The following is a 21,966-nucleotide window of genomic DNA, read 5'->3' on the forward strand; positions in this document are numbered from 1 at the left end:
CAGTCATTACATAAACTGGGCAATAACTAGGCACCATCCTTAAACCTACCCCTGAACCTAACCTTAACCCCTGTAACCTTCAGTGTTGGGAGTAATGCGTTACTAAAGTAATGTATTACAGTAATGTATTACATTTTCCAGTAACGCAGTAGTGTAAGGCATTACTTATACATTTTCAGTAATATTTTACTCGGTACATGTTCAGTAACGCGTGCGTTACAACAAACTTTTCGCCCGCAAGACATTACCAAATAAAAAATACCGCAAGTAAGTTCTATTTTCTGTTCGTGGTTAGTGAATATATGCGCGTGTTGTCATTAATCTCCCTCTGGCTATTGGAACTTTTTTACTTTGAACGCGGAATGATTTCAGCCTCTGAGCTCGAGGTCCGAGGCTATTGGCTCAGCCCGGTTCACAGTAAGATCAAGCCCTGACGTGCAGCGGAAGAGCGGCAAAATAGATGAACAGAAGACAGTACATTCGCGAGATGGACGTATGTGCATATGGCGTTATTTCACTGACAACAGTCGTAAGCGCTGTTTTACAAGAGCGCATTCATGTAATTCTCTGTTCGTGGACAACTAGACCGCAATTTTTTTTCGCAGTCGCATGCACTCAAAACACGGCTGCTCACGTGCGAATGATCTGCTCTGGCTCCGTCAGATGATGCAGACTCACATTTTGTGCCTCATGTTTCCACTTCTTTTCGTGCTTTTGCTCTCCAGAGATCCTCCTGTTCAATTGGTTATCCCAAGAATGTTGATATGGTTTATATATTGCTACAGTATTTATTAGCAATACACGAAACACTAAAAGGTTATGATAAATTCTATAATAAATACTTGTGTTTTTGAGTGTTAGATATACTGCCTATGTTTTAGGCTAGTATTATTTACAATTTGTTAATGAATGCTTCAGCATACTGTAGTATTAAGAATAGTGAACTGATAAAATGAAATACAAAGTGTAGTTTTACTACAGTAAAGTGTGGTGAATTGTAGTATAGTATATCCTATATTGTAAAAAAAAAAACTACAGCACTGGGTAATTTGTTTATATTACGCTTGTGTTACCATAGCAACTAGTATTAGCACAACTGATTAATTGAAGTACTTTACTGTAGAACTGTTCAAAACACTGTACATGACAGGGAAAATGTCCTCCACAATCTCATCAGCAATGTGGAAGACAACAGAGACGTGTTCAATTTATTTTAGTTGCCATGATAAAATGGGATTGATAGTGAGATTTATTTGAGGAGTGAATAGTTCAGTAGGCTATAATACCTCAAGTTTTCCCCTATTTTTATCGGTTACGTTTCTGCTTGCATTCGTTATATTTTTGTTTAAATGTTGTTTTATTTGATTAGTATGGTGCACCTTTTGGATGTTTAATAAATGTTTTTTAAAAATGTATTCTTTGCATTCAACTTTTCTCTGTGTCTTAAGTGTTTGAAATTGGAAATATTTCATCAAATAACAAACAACAAAAAAGGTTATAGTGGATTAGATAAAATTTTTTATATGTAAGTCTATTTTAGTATTTTGGTTATTGTTATTAAATAGTGTACAAATATAAATTATATCAAAAAGCATGAAAGGAAGAGGGAACACAAGACACAAATTGTGAGTCTGCATATAATCTCACTGAGCGAGTAGTGTACTGTGAGCGCACAAGAAATTTTGTGCGTGAGCAGTGCATATTTGAGAGAGCGTGAGAAAATTTGCACGCGAGCAGCGTATATTTGAGAGCTCACAAGCAGTTTTGTCCACAGAGGAAATCGGTGCACGAGCATTATATTGAGAAAGCAATGTTCATCATGCTCACTTTGTGCATGACAGTTTTGTGTTGTGAACCTAAATTTAAAGTGAATAGAATAATGGCAAGATTAAGAAAAAAATGCATCTGGTCATGGCATTGGAGTTTACATATAGGCCTGTTGTGTCTAATATGAAAATAGCCAAGCTATTCACAGATATTGCCAGATAATCACTTTACCTTTACCATACTTTCAACAGACTTTGATCATTTGTGATTCTGGCTCTTATCCTTTCTTGCATTGTCTTGAGCCTTCACGTTGCCAAATATATACTATATTGTTAGTAGCCTGGATAGGTCACCGTCATTCTGCTACATCATATCGCTTTCTACTGGATGTAAAATGCTCTGCAGTACATTTAGTCATTTTAGAATGTTAAGTTCTAATTCTGTAGTTATTTTGGTGAAAGTAACTAAAAAGTAATATAAGAGTAATGTAACATTACAATTTTGAGACAGTAATATTGTAAGGTAAGGGATTACTTTTAAATCACAGTAATAAGTAATCTGTAATGTATTACAGTTTGGAAGTAACTTGCACAACACTGGTAACCTTATATAACCAAGTTTCTCAAGTACATTTATAAGTACATGTTAAGTGCACATACTGTAAAATAAAGTGCAACTGTGTGATTTATTATTATTAAAAAAAAAAAATAAATAAAAAAAAAAATAAAAAAAAAAATATATATATATATATATATATATATATATATATATATATATATATATATATATATATATATATATATATATATATATATATATATATATATATATACACATAGCACTTCACTTTTTCCAAATTTTTGTGTTACAGCCTTATTTAAAAAAATAGAGTAAATTCATTTATTTACTCAAAATACTACACACAATACCTCATAATGACAATATAAAAAGATTTTTTTTAATTGTTGCAAATTAAAAAAAAAAAAACAAAAAAAAAAAAAAAACTGAAAAATCACATGTACAAAAGTATTCACAGCCTTTGGCTCTAAATTGAGATCAGGTACATTATGTTTCCACTGATTATTCTTGAGATGTTTCAGCAGCTTAATTGGAGTTCATCTGTGGTAAATTCTGTTGATTGGACATGATTTGAAAAGGCATACACCTGTCTATATAAGGTCCTAGGGTTGACAGTGCATGTCAAAGCACAAACCAAGCATAAAGACAAAGGAATTGTCTGTAAATCTCTGAGGTATGATTGTCTCGAGGCCGAGGCTGGGGAAGATTACAGAAATTTCTGCCGCTCTGAAAGGTCCAATGTGCACAGTGACCTCCATCATCCGTAAGTGGAAGATGTCTGGAACCACCAGGACTCTTCCTAGAGCTGGCCGGCCATCTAAGCTGAGTGATCAGGGGAGAAGGGCCTTAGTCAGGGAGGTGATCAATAACTTGATGGTCACTCTGTCTGAGCTCCAGCATTCTTCTGTGGAGAGAGGAAAACCTTACAGAAAGACAACCATCTGTGCAGCAATCCACTATTCAGGCCTGTATGGTAGAGTGGACAGACTCCCAACCTGGAATTTGCCAAAAGGCATCTGAAGGACTCTCAGACCATAAGAAACAAAATTCACTGGTCTGATAAGACTAAAATTGAACTCTCTGGAGTAAATGCCAGGCATTACGTTTGGAGAAAACCAGGCACCACTCATCACCAGGCTAATACCATCCACAGCATCATGCTGTGTGGAAGTTTTTCAGCAGTAGGAACTGGAAGACTAGTCAGGATAGAGGGAAAGATGAATGCAGCAATGTACAGAGACATCCTGAATGAAAACCTGCGACAGTTCATCTTCCAGCAACTTCTGTGAATGTCCCTGAGTAGCCCAGCCAGAGCCCAGACCGAACTCATATTGAACATCTCTGGAGAGATCTGAAAAAGGCTGTACACCGTCGCTTCCCATCCAACCTGATAGAGCTTGAGAGGTACTGCAAAGAGGAATGGGCAAAAAGTCCCAAAGACAGGTGTGCCAAGCTTGTGGTATCATATTCAAAAAGATTTGAGGCTGTAATTGCTGCCAAAGGTGCATCAACAAAGTATTGAGCAAAGGCTGTGAATACTTATGTGCATGTGATTTTTCAGGTTTTTTATTTTTAATAAATTTGCAACAATTTCGAAGAATCTTTTTTCACATTGTCATTATCAGAATCAGAATCAGAATCGGTTTTATTGCCAAGTGTGCTTCACACACACAAGGAATTTGTTTTGGCTACAGAAGCTTCCAGTGTACATAAAGTGACAAGTGACAACACAAAATAATCTAAAAAAAATAAAATAATAATAATAAAAAATGATGAACATTAAACAGATGCGGTTAGTGAAGAAACCTGGATGTTGAGTTGTATGTACAGATTGTTATAAATATACAGGTTATAAGGTGCTGTGTACAAGTGCGAATGTAGAATGTAGAATTATAGGGTATTGTGTGTAGAATTTTGAGGAAATAAATTAATTTAATCTATTTTGGAATAAGGCTGTAACATTAAAAACGTGAAAAAGGTGAAGCGCTATACTCTCCGGATGCACTGTATGTTCTTTGTCTCGCACCATTTGAATCACATCCAAATTAATTAGCTTAAATCTGAGGTAACGAACTAAACTGAAAGTCACTCTGCTTTACAAAGCAAATAACTTTATATATCGAAAGCACACATTATTTTACACAACTATGAACACACATTTTAACACACTTGTGATCATTATTTTACGGGGAAATTCCTGAGTTTGCAGTAACTGAAATGTCAACACATCAGAACTGGTCTGCAGAAGGGTTTCTCTAGCGTGTATGTGCTCCTAAAGTGCCTCGCACCTCTGCGTCTGGCTCTGCGCCAAGCAGATAGATTTTTAACATCTGATGACATGATGTACTAAAGTAAACATTCAAAGCACACCTATGTAATCGTACACTTCATGGAACAGCCTATGCTGTCTGATCACATGGGTCTCAGTGTATCATACACATCAAAGGGTTAAAAGTGTGTTCATTTTATTCTTTTATTATGCAGCGATATTTTTTTTTCCCCGCGTACAACTAGAAGGAAACCGTAGTACCACAGTTTGAGAATCACTGATTTAGACCATTAATATTAGTAGTGTAATGTATTTGTAGGTTTGTTTATAGAGCAACAGTTGCACGTTGTTTTACAGTCTGTGTATTTAACATGTACTTGAGAAACTGGGATATATAAGGTTACATGGGATAAAAAGGAACGCTCCATGCAGGGGCACTTTTAGCTTAGCTTAGCACAATGAATTGAATTGGATTTGGGTAGGTTTAAGGACAGTATAGTTATTGCTCAGTTTATGGAATGACTGACAGTGCAAACATATAAAACTGGACCATAAAATAAGTGCGGCTAATAATAATATTAGTCATTTTTAGTATTATTATTAAAGCACCACATTGAATCGAAGCAATGTTTTCATTAGCAATTTCATGCTATCATGTTGGAAAAGAAAATAACTTGTTAACAATACATGCTAGCTGAATACTATCCAATACAACTTCATAACATTTTAATCTCTCATTATATTAGTTGACTTTAAGTAAAAGCTGACTAGTAGAAAAAAGTTACAAACTTGAGTTGTGGTCTGACACATTTCAGAACACATTGCAGCTTTGCTAGCTAGAGGTGTTAGCATCTGTGGACTTATATTGAGAGCATTTCTGCTCTTATACACCAGATACTCCAAATTTTCTTTAAAATTGGTAATGTATTTATAGTTGGTTTACTGCAAAACCTGAAATCACAATTGGCATAATCATTTAGATTCTGTCAGTAGACTTTATTATTTTTATTCAGTATGAGCTAATCTGTTAAAGCTAAAACATCAAAATAAGCTCAATATTGGGCAACTAATTTGATTGTTTGATAGATTTCTCTCCTACTAATTCATAGCTCAGTCAAATCCTTGTTATCTGTTGCTGGGTTTAAATAAAGCTGTTTTGTTTGTGTGCGTATGTGTGTGTTTGTCTCATTTTAGACCCACGGTTGAAGGATTACCCTTTAATGGAAAGTCCATTCAGTATGACTGCTATTCTTCTCGCTTATCTTTTCTTTGTACTGTACGCCGGCCCTAAGTTTATGGCCAACCGTAAACCCTTCCAGCTGAAAGAAGCCATGATAATCTACAACCTGTCCTTGGTCGGCCTGTCCGCGTATATCGTATATGAGGTGAGAGTCAGGAGATATCAGGTGGTGTTACTGAAACAAATGTGTTTAAACTTGAATACACATTGTCTGACTCTCCGTATTGACTCGGAAAGAGGCGTGTTGTATCTGTGATTCATTACAAAGACACTGTTCTGGTTTGATTAACTAAATAATACCAGTCCTTGAAGATACATTCATAGGTTAATCATCTTTTTTGCTTTGACACGTGTAGTTCTTGATGTCTGGGTGGGCGACGGGATACACGTGGAGATGCGACCCATGCGATTATTCTAACAGCCCTCAAGGACTCAGAGTAAGATTTTTGCAATTTGCTTTCCATTTCCTGTAATAAAATTGAAAATTGGTTTATTTGTGCATTGTTTGTGTGCAATTCCAGTCCAAATCTGTGTATTAAAGCTGTCTTTTTTTGACAGATGACAAGAGTCGCTTGGTTATTCCTGTTTTCAAAGTTCATTGAGCTTATGGACACGGTAAGTTTGGAATACATTACTCCGACTAGTAGATTTAAAGGGGTCATTTGACTAGCTCATGGGAGTCATGCACAATATTAATTCTTTTTCCACTGCACTGACTTTATATTCTATAGTGTACATTGTTTTAGTTAAGTGACAAGACTTTTGTCTAAGCAAAGTCAGACCTTACTGTCCTAAATAAATAATTAAAAATCAAGGCATGATCATATTTTATTTTGGTAAAATAAGTGTAGTCTAGTCATATAAGCCACTTCTGATAGCAAACGATCAACTGGAAGTCAAATTATTATATGTTGTTCCTAAAACTTGGTTAGGCGACAAGGTAGTGTACATACATTTTCAGGTAGTGTACATACATAAAGATAAAGAATGTTGTATTTATTCTTACATTTAAAGTGTGTGTTGCACAATATTGAGAATGCTGAGCCATTGACTTCACAAAATCAAATTGAAATGGGTGAGAATAATGGCAATTAGATATTTTCATCAAATTGCACAACCCATTTTTGCTCGTATAAAGCAGGTTTATGCAATTTTGTGGAAAAAAAACGTAATTAACATAAACATGGATCCCTGTGTATTAGTTGATTTCCAAGTACACACACACACACAAAAAAAAGTACAGTACATGAAATAATACAAACACAAATAAACAAATCCAAAATGCAGGGATCCATGTTTATGTTGTCAAATTTTAATAAAGCGGCACATTTAATTTGTTTTATTTTCAGATAAATAAATTGTTGGAATGCCTTAAGTGTGTCTAACAAACATTTTTAGTTTATTTTAATCAAAGCATGGTAATATTGATAAAGGGCAGCATGGTGGCTCAGTGGTTAGCACTGTTGCCTCACAGGTTTCCTCCTAGTGCTCTAGTTTCCCCCACTGTGCAAAAACATACACTATGTGATGTTTTATAAACAAATTTCAGTAGGAACACGATCAGTCTTTGACTAGGCTAATTCATCTCAGACAATCATTCTATTATCCAATCTGCTCAAGACCAAACCCCTATAAATAGTCAAACACGTCATATCTCCGTTTTCTCTTGACTTCAGCATCCCTCCACCACCCCAACTCCAAACTATTAAACCCGATACCTACTTAAATCTTGGGGTTAGCGTTCTGGAGCCGGGCTAGAAACTGTGCTCGGACCCTATCTCTCTCTATCCTGACAAGGAGAATAACATGAGTTAGGGTGTCTTCCCGAGCTTAGTGCTCTCTCCCCTGACAGCACGCCAAATACGTATATTCTATCAGTCAAATATCTGTGAGTTTGAACTCACATGAACTAAATTGGCTGGTGTGCGTGCGTGTGACAATGTAAGAGTGTATGGAATAGTTGCTGGAACTATGCTGGAATAGTTGGCGGTTCACTTCAATGTGGCGACCTCTGATAAATCAGAGACTAAGCCGAAGGAAAATGAATGAATGTAAACCATAATTTTGATATGAAATTTTCATCTCTAGTCTCAAATCCAGCAAGATATTATTTCTAAAAGTTGACTGCTCCATGCCTTCCTAAAATGCCCTGTTCAATCATATAAATCTACATCAAATTAATCGTGACTAATTGCATACAAAAAAAAAATGGTATTTACATAATATACTGTATGTACTGTACTGTGTATATTTACTGTGTATATATATAAATGGACACATATACATTATAAATCAACATGAATATATATCTATACAATACATACAAAATTATGTAAACACAAACTTTTATTTTGTACGCAGTTAGTCCTGATTAATCATTAAACAGTGCTAAACCAAAAACGCATTGCATTACATCATATAAACTAAATCATCTTTTCTTTTAAATAAATGTCACATGACCCCTTTACAAAGCAGATTGGTTCTTGTAGTGATGACTGTTGTTTTTGTTCAGGTGTTTTTTGTGTTGCGCAAGAAACACAGTCAGATCACGTTCCTGCACATCTTCCACCATTCCTTCATGCCCTGGACATGGTGGTGGGGTGTGAGTATTGTGCCAGGTGAGTCAATCTGCCTTCCAATCTGGGTCAGTCAGTAGAAATTTACATAAACAACACGTCATGTCAGCAACCTATCCTGCTAATGGACCCTGGCAAATTTCTGAAACATGGGTTTTGTTGTTTACCCAAGCCAAGAATTTTTGCATGAGCTAAAGCATATTTTAAAGAAAGCTTTCAGTGTGGATGGTCATCATAGTCTTGTTGTTGTTAAACTGCCTACAGCATAATACATGTGACTTGCATTTAAGGGTCCGTTTACATAACAACGATGTTCTAAAAGGGGAAATGTTTTCCTTTTGCATACATTTAACGACATTAGTGAAATGGTTCACACGGATTCATGAAACCGTCAACAGATGATGTATTATGCATGCCAGGCCAGTAGTTGGTGTTGTTATTTTGTTACACTGTAAAGAAGCACTACATGCTTGCTTATTTGTATCATGCTTTGATTATAATTAACGTTCCAAAGCAGCTTGTTTGTTGCTCCTGAAGATCTCGGATCATTTGCAACATCTCTTCAAGTCCTTGTTGGGTTGGCATAATCTCATCACAGGTTTTGGATCTGATGTAGTAGCACTTCGCAATCTAGGCGCCTCGGAATGGGCATCCCATGATGAAGATGGAGAATAAAGAAAAGAATTGCACAATTTATTTGCACAAAAGATATTAATGTAATGTGAAAGATTTGACAAGTTGAATAAAACTGTATCCTTCAGTTATGTGATACTAAAAAGACCAGTTTTTAATCTAGTTTTTTAACCGCGAGAGTGTGTATCTGACATTATCAGGAAGGCTATTTCAAAGTTTAAGAGCCATATATGAAAGCTGTCGACCTCCTTTAGTGGACTTTGCTATTCTGGGTACTTCTAGGAGCCCTGAGTTTTGAGATCTTAAAGAGCGGGTTGGATTGTAGCGAAACAGAAGGTTTATAATATATACGGGAGCTAGTCTATTTAGAGCCTTCTAGGTAAGAAGCAATATTTTATAATCAATATGGAACTTAACAAGCAGCCAGTGTAAGGAGGATAAAATTGGGGTGATATGATTATATTTTCTTGACCTGGTTAGAACTCTGGCAGCTGCTTTTAATAAACTCAAGTTTATTAATAGTGGATGCATTACAACCAGTGAACAGAGTATTACAGTAATCCAGCCTAGAGGTCGTAAAAGCGCGAACAAGCTTTTCTGCATGTGAGAGAATAGAGAGAAGTCCTTAAGGGATGACAATTAACATTTTTGGGTGTCCCTTTATGCTATGAGAGTTGGTGTAGTTGATGTCAGCATGAATATGTGCTCACTGACTGGCTGATACAGAAGGAAGGCGACTCTGCTGAAATTAATTCATAGGAACTTAAAGTGTACAATACTTGCTTTGAAAGATTTTCCTCCAGTGTTTCAGGTTAATGTGTTTTAATAGAAAATATTTAAGCAACAAGCCATTTAAAAATGTTATGAATTTAGAACGTGTTTATAGAACATGTAACTGCTTAAATGTATTTTTGAAAATGTTTTTTTTGGCTGTTTTTGTGTATTTTAAAATGCATTTAAAAATATATTTTTTAAAACCTTAAGTCAAGATTAAACTATTTTATTTTTCAAGATTAACAATTGTTAAAAATTCATTGTAGTCAAATGTTTTAAAATGTTTTCCTTCCATAGCAGATTGCATCAACAGCCATATTAGGATAGTTTGTGGTTTGGGCCCTATTGGGAGTCGTCTTAAATGCTGCTAATATATCACTTATTTTAGAGCTAGTTATAAAATAACATTTTGTAGGTCACAAATGGAGTATTATAAATGTAACGTTTTAAAAACCCCAAAAAAGATTAGCATTTTCAGGCGCCCAAAACACATGAACTCTTAAAACACAAAGTTTTTAGTTGGAAATCTAAAGGCTTTGTCTAAGACTCTTTCTTTCATGGATTCCTGCAGGTGGAATGGGCTCCTTTCATGCCATGGTCAACTCTTGTGTCCATGTGATCATGTACTTTTACTACGGTCTTTCTGCTGCCGGCCCTCGCTTCCAGAAGTTCCTGTGGTGGAAGAAGTATATGACTGCAATTCAGCTGGTATGTTTATTTGATTTGTTGAGGAGTATAAAACTCTACCACAGTGTTATTAAACTATGACAGTTTGCCCAAAATTTACTAATTGTGCTCATGTTTTTGTTGCCTAAAATATCATAAGTCGAATTTTGATTGACCAAAAAAAACATGCACATTTTTTCCAAGAATGTATTAGAATGGATACAAAGTTATTAGAAACAAACATTTAAGTAATTATTCACTGATAATCCATTCAATTGAGTTGTTGTTTGCACACCTCTAGTTAAAAAAAAAATCAGGAAAGTGGGTGAGACCAGCTTTGTTTAGGTGGTAGTGTCACGTGGCGACAGAGGAAAGGGTTTGAAAAGGGGATTTTCAGTACATGCACTACAGCTGATTTTCACAGCAGCAACCCAAACACAGACGCAGGGGAGATAGACTGATTCGGAGAGCAGTATTTACAGTGATCTGTGAGCTGTGTGGAAGTGGAGGATATTTAGTCCTTAATATTGTAGTGATATTACTGTAAACTTAATAACTAAATAATTTTGACTAAGTATGTCTTTAAAAACTGAAAGAGTACTGCTGACGATACTAACTAACTTTGTCATCTGAATAAACCTAAACAAAGAACACTGATCACACACTTGCCAAATCCATAGAGACAGGACAATCAAAAAAACTGGAACCGTGTCTTTTTTTTTTTTTAAAGACGTGTGGCAACTCCATATTTCACCATTTCCTGATTTGAAAAGCTCTAGGGTAAAAAAATGTTCCTCAGTGTTTCCTCTAGGATATTTTCCAGCTGTGGCCGCAGGCCTTTTTCACACAGATCTACCAAATACCTGTGGGGTTATTTCAATGACAAATGTTGTGAGCGCAGTATTAGAAGTCGAGATAGCATTTATGTAATCGCCTATGAGCATGTGAATCTCTTTGCTTGCGCGCTGATTTCCTCTGCTCATGCACAAAACTTCTTGCACGCCCCCTCAAATACACGCTGCTCAAGCGCAGATCTTCTTGTGCGCGCTCAAATAAATGCTGCTGAAGTGCGATTTGGTGCATTTATGTAACAAGCATGTCTCCAACATTAATTAGATTTGCTAGGAATATTTATGAAGGTCTCCAATAGACCTACAGAACGCCATTAATTCGTCATGAAGTAAAGTGAAACGGCTATGCGTCATGTTTGCTGGCCTCACGCACCTGTCAGTCAGCCAGTCAGTCAGTCAGCATTAAATCTTAAAGGGGTAAACAAATAAAGCACAGCACTACTACTGTTACAGAAGAGTTTGCGCTGTTATAATTCACTTACCTTTTAATACGTTTTAGTGCGATTATCACCCGCTATTAAAAAAAAACACGACTGAACGTTTTGAACGAAAAGCTGTAATGTAGCTGTGACGGGATCAATTTTGGCGTGGCGCTTCGCCATGGAAGAATGAATGTAACGGAAACCATGTTCTTTACAAATGTATTTTTGTTGCGTGTTAGCCGATCACTGTAATGCACACATGTGGGTCCACACATGAGCTGTGCACTCATAATGGGGAAATTGAAACAAAACGTTGCAGCACATTTATAAACGCAACGCTGATGACTAGGGATGTATCGATTCACCATGAGTCGGTTGAAAATCGATTAAAGTATGTGACTTCATACTGATTGGAATGTTGAATGAATCGTGGCGCATGTTTTCAACAGAGGGGTACTGTGTTTACAGGCGCAGTCTCGCTTTACCTGTGCATATGCGGCGAGAGAGAAGTGGAGCAGAAGAGTAAAATAACAGCAGTGAAATGCGGCAGACAAAACCACAAACTGTGTGCAAATACTGCAAAAAGACGTTTACATGCAGAAGAACGAATATAATGAGCATAAACCATCAGTCAGACTACTGTCACAGACGTCTATACGCAAAAAACTATTAATAAGCCAAACCACGCGGACTGGATGATTTGCAGGTCCACTTGCTTTGAGTGCTACAGAGATCACACGGTGCATCAGTGTTTTTATGGCGAAAGTGTGAAGATGTTTTTCAGACTGATAGAGAATGCTGGATGTTGTTTATTGTTATTATTGAATATTTAAAAATGTTCAAGATGATCTCTTCGTAAGAGTATCACACTGATACTTATACTTAATCATTATACAAGTAATATTAATTATTTACCTTCATAATCATGCTCTGGCGACGCAGTGGCGCAGTAGGTAGTGCTGTCGCCTCACAGCAAGAAGGTCGCTGGTTCGAGCCACGGCTGGGTCAGTTGGCGTTTCTGTGTGGCGTTTGCATGTTCTCCCTGCATTCGCGTGGGTTTCCTCCGGATGCTCCGGTTTCACCCACAGTCCAAAGACATGCGGTACAGGTGAATTGGGTAGGCTAAATTGTCTGTAGTGTATGAGTGTGAATGAGTGTTTCCCAGAGATGGGTTGTGGCTGGAAGGGCATCCGCTGCGTGAAACATGTGCTGGATAAGTTGGCAGTTCATTCTGCTGTGGCGACCCCGGATTAATAAAGGGACTAAGCCGAAAAGAAAATGAATGAATAATCATGCTTAACTCCTGTCTCTATTCTACAATTAAATTAATCATTTATTATCAGTATTTGATGCCAGTGGCCAGTCCCCTGAAGCAGAGGGCCTATTGACCACACTGCTCTCTAGTTTAGGAAAGGCTTACCTCTCCACACCAGCCATCTCAGTCCCCAGTGAAAGAGTTTTTTCATTAGCAGGTGACATATTAAATGTGCAAATATCTCCAGTTTGTGACAGAACATAAATCTGCTGATATTTCTTTTTAACCATGTAAAATCCCAGCACAGTCAAAGTTTTAGTTTGTTATATTAATGAGTCTTCTTTAGATTGTATTGTTCTTTTTTTTGGAATTTGTTTTTAAAATAGCAATTTAGTTATGGCAGAAAATATATTATGCATTTCAGAAAAAAAAAAAAACGAAAGGGCTCCTCACCTTACATTTGTTTCAAATAATTTTGTAAAAAAAATCATGACTGATTCAAGAGTTCACACTTAGCTGATGATTGATTTATAAGCTTGTTTGGCATGCTTTCCTGGGAGAGAGCCCTAAGCTCATAAGATCCTCGAGTCCAGGGCCCCCGCCCGTTTGCAAGGCAAGAGGGGAGTTTGAGCTCAGGTAGATCTTGAGAACTCCCCTGCTGTAGTAGCTAATGAACAGATAGTGATCGCTCTTAAGAGATGACTACTTATTAGAAGCATGTCTATGGTGCCGGTTTGGATTAGTCAATTAACTTAAGTTGCATGTTTTTGGATTGTGGGAGGAAACCAGGGAACCCGGGGGAAACCCACATGAGCACGGGGAAAACTCCGCACAGAAACGTTGGCTGGCTTGGTAAGGACTAGAAACAGTGATGTTCTTGCTGTGAGGCAACAGTGCTAACCACTGGGCCACCGTGTCACCCATCTAGGAAAGGAGGAGGAGTAGGGGTGGAAGAGGGGGAATTCTTCAAAACGAAGATGGCTGTCATATGGAACTTAGGGTATTTATAGTGGCTTAGGAATCGTCTGATTGGTGAATCATAAATTGGATAATACGGGACCAGCCGTAAGCAATCATAGGCATGTGATCCTCTCGAAATTAGTTTATAAATAAACTTCACATCATGAATCGTGAGATTAGTATCATGAATCATTTGAATCTTTACATACCTACTGATGACCCAAGTCTTCGAACAATTCTTATACTAGTTTAAATTATGGTTGGCAACACAACGTGACATCTCTCTGAACACTGTAACAGGTAAAGAGTTTTTGAAGCTATATCATGCAGATTAGTGAAGTTGCATCTCGTTCACAATAGAGTGCACTGATTAGTTCAAACCAAGTCTTTCTCATGAATTAATGCTGAAAACTCAATGATGTCACTTTGTACCAGCTGGTACACACAGCCAATCCCCACGCTGGAATTTACACAATGATCTAATCAATGTGACGTAGCTTCAAAATCTCTGATTTTTCCGATTTAAATTGGAAGAACGAATTTGCTCTAAACAACGCAAAAACAACCAATTTTCACTTGTTAGTGAAATATATGGTGTTTTTAGCAATGTGTGGCAATTATATGACTGTCAACATCTCAAAAAATGTGTTTTTGTGTTTTGTCACCCAAATCTCAATGTTGCCAAACATTTGACTGGTAAAATTATCCTTTTTTTTGTTGTTTTTTTTTTATTAACATGCATTGTCAGTATAAACTGCCTTTCCATAAATCAACATTCAAATTTCCTATCGATCTCAGAAACTCAGCCTTTCTTACTCTTTCTCCACAGACTCAGTTCGTGTTGGTGTCTCTTCACGTGTCTCAGTGGTACTTCATGGAAAGCTGTGACTTCCAGGTTCCCATAATCATCCACCTCATCTGGCTCTACGGAACCTTCTTCTTCGTGCTGTTCTCCAACTTCTGGTACCAGGCGTACGTGAAGGGCAAGAGGCTCCCGAAAAACACCCAGCAGAACGCCAAGGCCAATGGATCCACCATAGTCACCAACGGCTCTTCAGAAGTTTCAAACGGCCACAGCGTCCATGAAAACAGCCTGAGCAATGGAAGGAAACACCACGAGAACGGAAACGCTCTCAACGGCAAGATGAAGAAAGCCTGAGAGCTCAGAAAGAGAAGACCCAAAACGGATGACCAGGAAAACCTGCACTAAGCACTATATGGAGTCCAAAGAGTGTTTTGGGACACTTCTTTTTTTTTTGCTAAATCTTCATTTTTTTATGATAAGTACAAGGGGATATGAATCCTTGTTTGGATATTTTTTTTTGTTGTCATAAATTAATCTAAAGAATAATTATTGAGCATAATGTATGAAGAGGAAAAAGAGTACTGACCGGATGAGTCCTCTGCTGATGTTGCTCGACGTTCATCTAAACAGATTGAATTTAAAGATGGGCACAAACACACACACAAGTATATATGTGTGTCTTTCATACTCCCCCAATAGCAGACACTGTACAGTCAACATCAGTAAACTTGAATTACACATGTAAATAGTTTTACCTTACAAACTAACGCGATAGAGAAAAAAAAAAACGTCACTCGAATAAAATCCCCAAAAATAAATCCCATTTTAAAATACAGTTATCTGTTTATTCCATGTAAGTTATGCTGTTTGATGGCACATTGTAGTTCCCTTCTTCAATAAAATCAATGGCCTACTATTCGGCCTGACATTTCAACATGTTCTTTTGGCATCTCTCCGATGTAAATGGCTGAATTATTAAAATACTTTTTGAATAACATTGTCGTCTATGAGAATGCAGTGGTGTTCGCTCTGACTTTATTTCTCATGTTTTAGGCTTCAGTCAAGACGCGAAATCTGCAGCGTGTGCATGCCGCGCTTCTCCTTCACAATCTGCAACAGTCCTCAAGAATGCGCAGCATGTTACATGTAAACAAAAAGTCCATTCAGTTCCTGAAAAGCAACAGAGGAAGACCAGATGAGCAAGCATCCTACGCCGTGTGTGTGTGAGGGAGGAAACGAGGACAAACCAAGTTCACCGAGGTTGTGTAGGAGCAAATGACTTCAAGCTCACAGTGCATGAGAGTTTGTGCGTATAATTCACGCTCCTGTTTATTTAAGCGTCGCCTTTGTTTTGCTGAATTCCTGGTGCCTTTTTTTTTTCTCCAGCAGGTGTGCATTAATGTAGGGCAGAGGTCAGGACAAGCTGGGAGAACAGGGCGTTATGGGATTTGTACAGTGACTCGGGAGAAGTCATCGTTGCGCCTATTTCAGGTAGTACAACAGAGATTGCCATGGCTACAATGAGTTCTAAATGTGGAAGACTGAAAATTCAGGAACAGAATCCGAGTCTCTTTCCAATTTAGCACATGCTAATTATCACACTTTGGTCCTCGTTTATCAGTAATGTCCAGGAGTCTGGCTTTAAAGGGTTAGTTCACCTAAAAATCTCAATTGTATTATTAATTACTCGCCTTTGTGTCATTTCAAAGCTTCCGAACATGAATTAAGATATTTTAGGTGAAATCTGAGAACTCACTCATGGACACCAATGGTCCAGACTTGTTCAGAGTCCAGAAAGGAAGCTAAAAAAAACATCCTAAAATCAATCATATGCCTTTAGTGGTTCAATGAGATTATCATCAAGCTACAAGAGTACATTCGTGTGCACATAAAACAAAAATAATGATTTATAGATCAGTGTTAGTATACTGTGCATATATAGATATATAGCCCGGATGCCTGTGTATGACGTCCAAGTGCATCTGAGATACATATAAGCAGCATGACATGTGAATATGCGCCCTATACTGACACCGAGAAAAAGAAAATGCCCAGCAAGCATTTTTTTTTGTTTATAAAAGATGTCTAATAGATGTCTAAATATAGCCGTGTTGGCTAAAACAAGGCTAAATTTGGGCTGTCAGTGAAAATCTAATAGACGTCTAAGAATAGGCCAAAACTAGACTAGTCATCAAATAAACAGAAATGACTGACTACACATATAAAGTCTGTCTAATCTGTCTATTTGACGACTAGTCTAGTTTTAGGCTATTCTTAGATGTCGATTAGATTTTCACTGACAGCCCAAGTTTAGCCTTGTTTTAGCCAAGCTGTCTACATTTAGATGTCTATTAGACGTCTATTAAACACAAAATTGTTTGCTGGGTGTTGGAGTCTTTAAGTGTGCACCGATGTATTCTTGAAGCTTGATAACATTTAGATTTGTTTTAAAGATGATTTATGGTGTTTTTCTGGACCTTAAATGAATCGGGACATCTTAATTTGTGTTTTGAAGACAAACAAAGGTCTTGGGGTTTGGAACGACGTGAGGTTGTGTAATTAATAACATCATTTTAATTTTAGAGTGAACTAACCCTTTAATTTTCTAAATCTTTTCTGACCAAGTCGAGGTCTCTAGAAGAAGTCCAGACTGTAAACTACAGACAGCTACTTTTTATTTGTCACAGATGATCTGTTGGTGATGATTAGAGGTCGACCGATAACAGTTTTGCTGATGTATGTGGATAACTTCACTTTAAAATGCATTGATTTTAAAAGTAACAGGTTAACTCTCTTTTTTAAAAAAGCGATTAGTTTACTACACTACCTGACAAAAGTCTTGTCATAAATCCCAGTTGTAAGAGCAACAAATAATAATTTGACTTTTAGTTGATCATTTGGAAAAGTGGCAGAAGGTAGATTTTTCCAATGAATCATCTGTTGAATTGCATCACAAATACTGCAAAAGACTTATTGGAACTTGCATGGACCCAAGATTCACATAGAAATCAGTCAAGTTTGGTGAGGGAAAAAATCATGGTTTGGGGTTACATTTCATGCGAGAAATCTGCAGAGTGGATGGCAACATCAACAGCCTGAGGTATCAAGACATTTGTGCTGCCGGTTACATTACAAGCCACAGGAGAGGGCAAATTCTACAGCAGGATAGCGCTCCTCCTCATACTCCAGCCTCCACATCAAAATTCCTGAAAGCAAAGAAGGTCAAGGTGCTCCAGGATTGGCCAGCCCAGTCACCAAACATTAACATTATGCATGTCTGGGGTTAAATGAAGATGAATTCAAAGAATCTTGGTGAACTCTGGGAGTCCTGCAAGAACGCTTACTTTGCCATTGCAGATGACTTTATTAATAAGTTATTAGAGTCATTGCAGAGATGTATGGATGCAGTCCTCCAAGCTCATGGGAGTCATACACAATATAAATTCTTTTTCCACTGTACCATGACTTTATATTCTATACTGGACATTATTTCAGTTGAGTGAAAAGACTTTTGTCCAAGCAAAGTCAGACCTTACTGTTCTAATTAAAAATCAAGGCATGATCATATTTTATTTTGGTAAAATAAGCGTAATCTAGAAACCTTTGCCTTTCATATGAGCCACTTCTGATACCAAATGGTCAGATAGAAGTCAAGTTATTATTGGTTGTTCCTAAAACTTGGATAAGCAACAAGATTTTTGTCAGGTAGTGTACTTAAAAGTGAGTAAACCCATTAAGTTTCAGTGAATGATTGTGCATAAATATGAAATTTTGTCAACTTAACAGTTTCAAGTAACAACAGGTTTAGGATACTCAGTTTAAGTTAAGTCAACTTGTCACTTTTAAGGCAAGGGGTTTACTCACTTTTTAGTAGAATTACTAATCAATTTTAAACTACTGTAATTGAAGTTTCAAGAATTCACACTTAGCTGATGATTGATTATAAAGTGAGTTTGGCATGCTGTCCCAGGAGAGAACACAGCTCATAAGATCATCGAGCCCAGGGCTCCCTCCTGTTTCCAGGGCCAGAGGTTTGAGTTTGAGCTCAGGTAGATCTCAATAACTCCCCTGCTGTTTATAGCTAATGAGCAATTAGGGATTGTTATGAAGGGCTAACTACTTACTAGGAACATGTCTATGGTGTTGATTTGGATCAGTTAATTAGCTTAAGTTGCATGTTTTTGGATGGTGGGAGGAAACCGAGGGAAACCCACGCAAGCACAGGGAGAACATGTAAATTCTGCACAGAAACGGCGGCTGGCTTGGTAAGGACTAGAACCAGTGACGTTCTTGCTGTGGGGCAACAGTGCTAACCACTGGGCTGCCGTGCCACCCATCTAGGAAAGGAGGAGGAGGGGAGAATTCTTCAAAATGAAGATGACTGTGGTTTGGAACTTAGGTTATTTATGGGGACTTAGGAATTTTCTTATTGGCGAGTCATAAATTGGCTAATGCGGGACCAGCTGTGATCAATCATAAGCATGTGATCCTCGCGAAATTAGTTTATAGATAAACTTCACTAATTGCTTAATGGGATTGTTCACCCAAAAATGAAAGTTCACTTACAATTTGCTCATTATCATCTTGCTCAAATGACCAAAGAGTTCAAAGCTGGTCTCTTCTGTAGTCTCATTCCAGTGTAATAATCAACTTTGCTGATGTACCACCATGGCTGAAGCAGGCACAAAGATGTTACGCAGTGTCAAAAAATAGTTCTGAATCATCTCCCACAAATGTCTCCATAGTGGGCACATTGGTTCAATTGATGGAAGTTTGCTAATGTTTCAGGTGTTGTGTAATATCAGTGCGCCGGCTGCAACCAAGGTACAGCAGCAAAATTCCTTGATTATTACACCATATTGAGAGTATATTTTCTAGCATACCAGCCTACAAAATAGCAACTTAGTACACAATGTTCTACAGAAGAGTGAAGCTTTAAACAGGAAAATTATCAAAACTATTTGATCTTACGGTGTAATCGGATTCAGTTATCTACGCTGAGCTACGCTAAAAGTGCTTCTGCCAGACCCAGAGATTGGTTGAATGGATTCAAAAATGGTAAAACTCAACAGTTTAACTCTAGGGGAGTAGTAAAGTTAGCCTGTTTACAAAAAGTGGAGTGTTTAAATTAGTGTTTCTCAACCATATTCCTGGAGGACCAACAGCTCTGCACATTTTCCATGTCTACTTAACCAAACACCCCTGATTCACATCATCAGCTCATTAGCAAAGATCTGTAATGGGTGTGACAGACGAAGGAGACATCCAAAACATGCAGTGTTGGTGGTCCTACAGGAACGTGGTTGAGAACCACTGCTTTAAATGATAGTTCCATGAGATGTTAATCAATCAGCAAAAACAAACGATCAGTCGACCTCTAGTTATGACTGTTAGTAGTTCTTAAAACCTTTCAATGTTCTAACCCCAGATCGATTCACAGTGAGCAGTAGGGTATTGACTAAACTACTAAAAATAAGCTGCCCCATGGGAAGATCTACCACATTCCACGCTCAAATGATACTGAACTCCAAGGTTATGCTCATGAGGTTTCTGCAAGTATTGGCACATGTGACAGTAGGTGGTCCGTCCGTCTCTATGACGTGTCCTCCAGAATATAGAAGATGAGCTCCAGCTGGCAGGCGGCGAGACCCTGGTACTGAGAGTTACTCTGCACCACAGACATTAACGATTGGTTCAGACAGTCCTGGTACGGGGCTGGAAGGCGCTGGCCGTTACTGCCTGCCAAAAACTCCATCTGAAGATCAGAGAAATGGGAATAAAAAAAGGGTTGTTTTGTAGTGTGATCATGACCTCTGCTCCAATTCAAAACCTTCCATCAAACAGCATTAATGAAGCAGAACACTGATGTCACTGGGTAGAAGGTCAGGCATGTCATACTCACATGCTTCACTCCTGACCTGCCCTTATAAAATACTCAACTATGATAATTAAAGCAACTGCATGGGCACATGTTGGATTGAAAGTGCAGAAAAGGAGTACAGACGATACATTGTAGTACAAATCTAACAGTTGGAGAAGTAGAAATGTCAACAGATACAGTGACAAGTTAAGCAGTTTTGTTAGAAGAAATTGAAATATGTCAACAAATGACAAATTGAATCCCAGGTGTGTGTGTGTGTGTGTGTGTACAGGTTTATGTTGTTCATGAGGACATGAAATTGTATTCGCTTGTTAAGTGTTTATACTAGAAACATGGTAGCAACATGCTAATTCATACTAAAACCATGCTAATAGCAGGCTAATTTATGCTAGAAACATGCTAGCAACATGCTAATTCACATTAGAACCATGCTAATTTATGTTAGCAACTGCCTAGCAACTATTCAGAAGATCTTAGCAACCGCTAAGCAACACCTTTGCAATGACTTAGAACACCCTAGCAACCATTTAGCAACGCATTAGCAACCACCTTACAACACCATAACAATTACCTGGAACATCCTAGCAACCGCATAGCAAAACCTTAGCAATTACCTAGCAACCACTTAAAACACATTAGCAACCACCTAGCAACGCCTTAAAACCAGTCAAAACACCCTAGCAATGCCTTAGCAACCACTCAAACACCCTAGAAACTGCCTAGCAACACCTTAGCAACCACTCAGAACACCCTAGAATCCCTTTTAGAACACCCTACCAACCACTTAACAACACCATAACAACCACCTGACAATGACTTGGAACACCTTAACAACCACCTAGCAACACCATAACAATTACCTGGAACATCTTAACAACCACCTAGCAAAACCTTACCAATTACCTAGCAACCACTCAGAACACCTTAGCAATCACCTAGCAGCGCATTAAAACCAGTCAAAACACCCTAGCAACGCCTTAGCAACCACTCAGAACACCCTAAAAACCGCCTAGCAACACCTTAGCAACCACTCAAAACACCCAGGAAACCCTTTAAGAACACCCCAGCAACCACTTAGCAGCACATTAGCAACCAATCAGAACCCCCCATCAACAGCCTAGTAAGAAACATGTCAATCCATACTAGAAACACGCTAACTTATATGTAGCTATAACTGTTTCAAACGTCTTAAAAACTACTTCCAAATGGATGCTGCACACTGGTGGTGGCGTGGTAAGACCCTCCTCCTTATGATTGTGAAGCACTTTGGGTGTATACATGATAAATG

The 21,966-nt window shown here is 37.8% G+C and overlaps 2 protein-coding genes across 6 annotated transcripts in view; one reads left to right on the forward strand and one right to left on the reverse strand.

Annotated features, from left to right (window-relative positions):
- elovl1b (ELOVL fatty acid elongase 1b) overlaps window positions 1–15,794 on the forward strand; it is a 62,514-nt gene extending 46,720 nt beyond the window's left edge. For all 5 annotated transcript variants that reach the window (XM_056467773.1, XM_056467772.1, XM_056467774.1 and 2 more), the window contains 6 exons: window positions 5,810–6,000; window positions 6,212–6,292; window positions 6,414–6,470; window positions 8,368–8,473; window positions 10,410–10,546; window positions 14,822–15,794. In XM_056467773.1, coding sequence (XP_056323748.1) covers window positions 5,810–6,000; window positions 6,212–6,292; window positions 6,414–6,470; window positions 8,368–8,473; window positions 10,410–10,546; window positions 14,822–15,151 — 902 coding nt within the window. In that variant the 3' untranslated portion in view covers window positions 15,152–15,794. The remainder of the gene's footprint in view (window positions 1–5,809; window positions 6,001–6,211; window positions 6,293–6,413; window positions 6,471–8,367; window positions 8,474–10,409; window positions 10,547–14,821) is intronic.
- A 1,275-nt stretch (window positions 15,795–17,069) lies between these two features.
- zfyve9b (zinc finger, FYVE domain containing 9b) overlaps window positions 17,070–21,966 on the reverse strand; it is a 28,405-nt gene continuing 23,508 nt past the window's right edge. Inside the window, exon 15 of the mRNA XM_056467776.1 lies at window positions 17,070–20,552. Coding sequence (XP_056323751.1) covers window positions 20,391–20,552 — 162 coding nt within the window. The 3' untranslated portion in view covers window positions 17,070–20,390. The remainder of the gene's footprint in view (window positions 20,553–21,966) is intronic.

Source organism: Danio aesculapii, chromosome 11 (assembly GCF_903798145.1).
Source record: "Danio aesculapii chromosome 11, fDanAes4.1, whole genome shotgun sequence".
NCBI classification, from domain to species: domain Eukaryota; kingdom Metazoa; phylum Chordata; class Actinopteri; order Cypriniformes; family Danionidae; genus Danio; species Danio aesculapii.